Here is a 5,079-nt window from a genome sequence, read left to right on the forward strand (position 1 = left end):
TTCGAATAAAAAAAAAATTTTGATTACAATTTAATTTTTTGTGTTATTTTTTACAATTTCAAGTTCTATCGGGCTTAAAAAAACACCCTATAGTAGTTACCCCTGATCCTGACACTCCTGTTATTGAGGTAATTACCTACGAGGGAGGTGCACCCCCTGGTGCACTACACGGGGCCACCAATCGCTGTCGAAGGCGGAAGAGATGTCAAACATGATCAATAAACATATTTCTTCGCCCTCTCCTCCACGTCCTTACGCTCTCTCAGCAGCGCATCCTTAGTTCTCCTGCCACGGGTTGAGCCAAACTGCCGTGGATGACTTGCAGCACTTAGGATTGGTCTAAGGCTGTGGACGATCATGTGCTCCAGAACCTTACTAGCTACTGGGAGGTTAGGTGATTATTGAGCGACTGTGCTTTCTTTTACGTGTACGGCTAGCTTGCATTATTTTCTTGGGTTCTCTCTTGGTACTCCTGATCATTTTGTTCCGTACGTAGTCTCATCTTGTTTTTATTACAGCTTTTTTTTTCTTTTTTAAGGTAATCCACAGCGAACATGATGTTGGCTTAGTTATCTATAGGTGATCAACCTATTAAAATGGGGGGTGGGAGGGGGGGTGAAGTTATTCATTTTGGAACAGGCACTTAATGAAAAAAGTAACCGCCCAGGCCAGATTCAAACCGGCGCCGACCGCAGATCTCAGACTGATAGATCTAACCTCTGAGCTAGAGACGGCCCTATTACAGCTTTACGTAGGAATTTAATCTCTTCACCAATGATTCAACTGACATGTTTATCTAGCTTTCTTTTTTGTAGGTAAGGATTTGAAAGTAAATAGCTTTTTAAATATTCATCTTTACATTTCTTCTTCCTTTACAGTGTCCAACTAAATTATTAATAATTAATTATTGTAAGTATTATCTGAATTCTATTAGCATTTCTCCATGCTATGTGTCCGCTCATAGCTCACCCATTAATATGATGAATAAGAGATAACTTATGCTGTATTCTTATGTGACTCTTTTGTCAAGTGGAAGTGGTTTAGATTCCTAGCTGTTCATCCTTACGAATCCATTTCTATATGTACATTTTATTACTGTCAGCAAATCTGTTGGTACATGTTATGTAGCGAGGGTATTACATATCTTATTTGTAGTTTCAGCACCTTTGCTGCTTTTTTTTTTTTTTTTTACCAGAAAAGCCAAATTAATCGAACTAGTTGTAAAAGCTTCAAAATTATGGGATCATCTAAGTTCAGCGTGTGTAAGGAACGAATATCACCATTCTACTTCAGTAATTTTCCAAATTATGTTTTTGATAGAGCTTTTTTTATAAGATAACGAATTCGAATCTATTAATCAATGAAAGTTTGATTGTTTTAAAAACTCGTAGTATGAACAGTTATTTATGCTCGTGAGATTGTTTTCAACATGCACTATGATCCTGGCTACATATTTATGTACAAAACTTAGTAAAAGATTGTTGTATATTATGAATGCATCATCTACAAGCAGTGGAGTAGCCTGGGTGTAGCCGCCCAGGGCGGAGGAAAATTTTGCTGCCCCCTTATTTAGGCATTTCAATTAAAAATACTGGAATACACAATGATTTTAAAGAACCTTTGAGCAAGAACAATCATATTTATAGCTTATTGTATAAATTACAAATAAAAAAAGGCATGAAATAAATTTTCAGTTCTCAAACTTTTACAAGATATTGTTTTTTTAAAATTTTTCTGCCCTCCATAAAGTGTCCCCCGGAGCGGGCTACTTCCCCCTCTCTAAAAGTAGGGGATCATTATCACAAACTAAAGAAATGATAACAATGTTCAACATAAAATTTTAACTCTAAGAGTTCTAGATGTCAATTTAGATTAATTACTTGATTAATTGTATATAACTAATTAAAGTAAAATTATTTCACTGGATAAAGTTTGCTTTTGTTGAAACTTGGACGATATTTTGAATATTGTAGAAACGTTCGCACATGTTTGAATTGTTACTAGATAAAACTGAGACTAAGCCCTTGACAGAATAGCTTTTCTTATTATTTTTAAATCTTTTTTATATACACCTACTCAAACTGGTAGTTATTTTATCATTGCATATTTAAAATATGTTCCGAAAGTTATTTGTTTTAATTAGTTCAAATATATATACCTGTTGTTGCCACAGTGTCAAAACCAGTATAAGCATAAAAGCAAGTCGCGGCACCTTCCATGACACTTGAAAAACCAAAAGGCATGAAGCCACCTTTGCCAGCATGTGGGCTCTCTGTTCCATCAAGTGTCCAGTTGCTAAAATTAACGTGAACTATTCCGATGATGACCAACATAATTATTGTTACCATGTTGATAACAACAAATGTATTATTTATCATTGTCGATTCTTTGACGCCGATGCTTACGATAGCTGAAAATGTAAATATTAAATGATAATTTTTATTGAATAGTTCCTCAAAGAATTGTTTTGTTAAGGATATATGAGAGTTAAGAACGGTAGCTCTGGTGATAATACACAGACATACCTGAAAAAACGACCATGATAATAAAAGATAAAAAGTCTGGATAAGTTGATATAAACTGAATGTCCATTCCAAAATGTTTTCTTTCCCAGCTTGCAATACTGCCACTAAACATAGAATCAATGTAAGCACTCATTCCTCGAGCCAGGCATGCTGTACCTGAAATAATAATCATCAAGAACTCATTTGTTTATCATTTAACAATATGTAATTATTTGATGTATATATTATATTTGAAATATTATAACGGAAAGAGTTGGAGCGGGGAGAGATGAGAGAAAATAATCCTGAATTAGAATCTTTTGCAGCAAGACAACCATCTTGTTGGTAATTCTTTGCTGTTGCCTTAGATATATTTAAAACATTATTACACTCTACAACATACCATTGGTTGAAAGATTGAGAATGTTTATAATTAGATTAAAATAAATTAACACTTAAATATAAACACACACTAACTTAAATATAATCTATTTACCTATGACGAATTCAAGGCATAAATTCCACCCCAGGATGAATGCAACGAACTCTCCAACAGTTATATAGCAATATGCGTATGCTGAACCAGTCCCTGGAGTTCGACCAGCAAATTCAGCGTAACATAGAGCTGTCAAATTAATGTTTACTATTATTGAAATAATAATAAGGATATATTTTTAGTAGATAGTTTAATAACAATAATAAATGTTTACGATGTCTTATGGCTCAAAAGAATATATTAAATTTTAGAAGGAAACAGAAAACATCGACATCATTCTACAAAAATTTAAGTAGCATTTTACAGAATAGAAAATTTGTAAATAGTTATTTTGTAGTTGTATTAGAGTCATGGCCGGATTCTCCACTTAAATGTTGAATCTTTGTTGCTAGCGTCCTCGACCAACCTCCACTGGCTTTTAATACAAGAGGTACAATTAAGAGAGAAGCGCCGGGATCTTCAGGTTTCCTGCCTTTTCCTTCTCATTCGAGAGCATAAGCTTGTTTCGGAGTTTGCTTGGCGGAATATTACATTTAGAAATTAATGTGTTTAAATTTTATTTTACTTTAAGTTTAATTTTGTTGATTTTTTTTATATTTATTATTTTGTTCTAATAAATTATGAGTGCTCTATTGTACTTGTCTAAAAATTTATGATAGAATTTAATATTACACAACATAGAAAAAAAGACTGCAAAAAAATTAATATTAAAATGATAATAATTGAATATGTAAAAAACGCTGCAAATATGACAGCGATATGGGATACGGGTGGGTGCCATACTATTGACCTTAGAAGTACTATGAAAATATCTGTGCTAATTAACTTATGTGTGTACATGCAGGGTCGTAGCAAGGGTCTTCGCCGGTCTTCATAGCAAGTTTGAAACTGGGAGAGGAGAGGGGTCTGAACATTTTTTTTAGAATTTCTGTAACATTGTTTCTTGATTTAATATAAAAATACTGTTGTTATAATGGAAAAGCTAACCCTCAAGTTGAAAATGTCAAGCCTAAAAAAAGGGGGTTTTTCCTTGGTTAATTTTGCCTCTTCTTTATACTTGCATCCTTGATGGGGGCACATCTTAGCAGGGCCTAGCTACGGCCCTGTATACACACATGTTTAACATCACTCACCTGCAAGAGTGCAGGCTACACCTGCGAAAAGGAAAGACAATATCATCGCCGGGCCGACCTTGGTTGCTAGTTCCCCTGCCATGATGTACACTCCCATGCCCAGCATGGAACCAAGACCGAGGAAGACCAAATCATGGAAACGTAAGATTCTTCTAAGGCCACTATCTTCTACGTAGACAAATTCTTTCTTTCGGGTCAGTGCCTCGATTAGATCGGACTGAAAAATGGCAACATATAAAAAATGATTATAAAACTTTATCAATGCATTGTTAATATACGACAAAAAACATATTACCAGTACCTTTTAACCATATTAATATAAATTAAATCTATGCAATTTTAAACGTTTATTTTGGTATGAGATGGATATAGATCTTAAGTATTACCTAGTTTGTGACCTACTACTTAATAATAACTTTAATTAAATGTGTAACATTGGTTTTAAAATTATATTCAGATAATTCGTCTTCTTTTCCTTCCTTGTTTATGCCTCTCAGCCTGTTGATGTTACGCGACCCAGGTACCCCAACGTCTTCATTGAATCTTGTTGTTCTTTTTCTGTTGGTCTTCGAGCGGGAGCCGAGACCAAAAACTTTGTCCAATTTTAAGAAAGTTTTTGATTGTGTGAATGGAAAGTATTCCCATCATAGACCGGAAATATGAACTTCTGTCACCTTAATCGGTTGCAATAGAATTTTTAAATGTCGAATATGACAATTTTTATTTTTGTTAGGTAATAATTCAATTTTCTAAATTTTGTTTTAAACTACATAACAGGTAAAATAGATGTCCTCAGAGAGTAGTTGTTATAGTAAGTTAGGCGCGCGCCCTCGAAAGCTCATTACATTCTAGAAAACTTTTGAAAAAAGATATTCACTAATTTTTCATTCATTGCTCCATAATGTTCAAACTACTTACTGCACAAAAATATCAACTACAAATTTAT

At 34.0% G+C, this 5,079-nt stretch overlaps 1 protein-coding gene across 1 annotated transcript in view; it reads right to left on the reverse strand.

Moving 5' to 3' along the window:
* The window catches only part of LOC106686264 (high affinity cationic amino acid transporter 1), a 47,090-nt gene that overhangs the window by 12,045 nt on the left and 29,966 nt on the right, over positions 1-5,079 (reverse strand). The window contains exons 2-5 of the mRNA XM_014429460.3: positions 4,134-4,350; positions 3,001-3,129; positions 2,526-2,681; positions 2,159-2,410 (exon numbers count right to left, since the gene is read on the reverse strand). Coding sequence (XP_014284946.1) covers positions 2,159-2,410; positions 2,526-2,681; positions 3,001-3,129; positions 4,134-4,350 — 754 coding nt within the window. The remainder of the gene's footprint in view (positions 1-2,158; positions 2,411-2,525; positions 2,682-3,000; positions 3,130-4,133; positions 4,351-5,079) is intronic.

The sequence above is a fragment of the Halyomorpha halys genome, unplaced genomic scaffold (assembly GCF_000696795.3).
Source record: "Halyomorpha halys isolate HHAL.00 unplaced genomic scaffold, Hhal_1.1 Scaffold34.1, whole genome shotgun sequence".
NCBI lineage: Eukaryota > Metazoa > Arthropoda > Insecta > Hemiptera > Pentatomidae > Halyomorpha > Halyomorpha halys.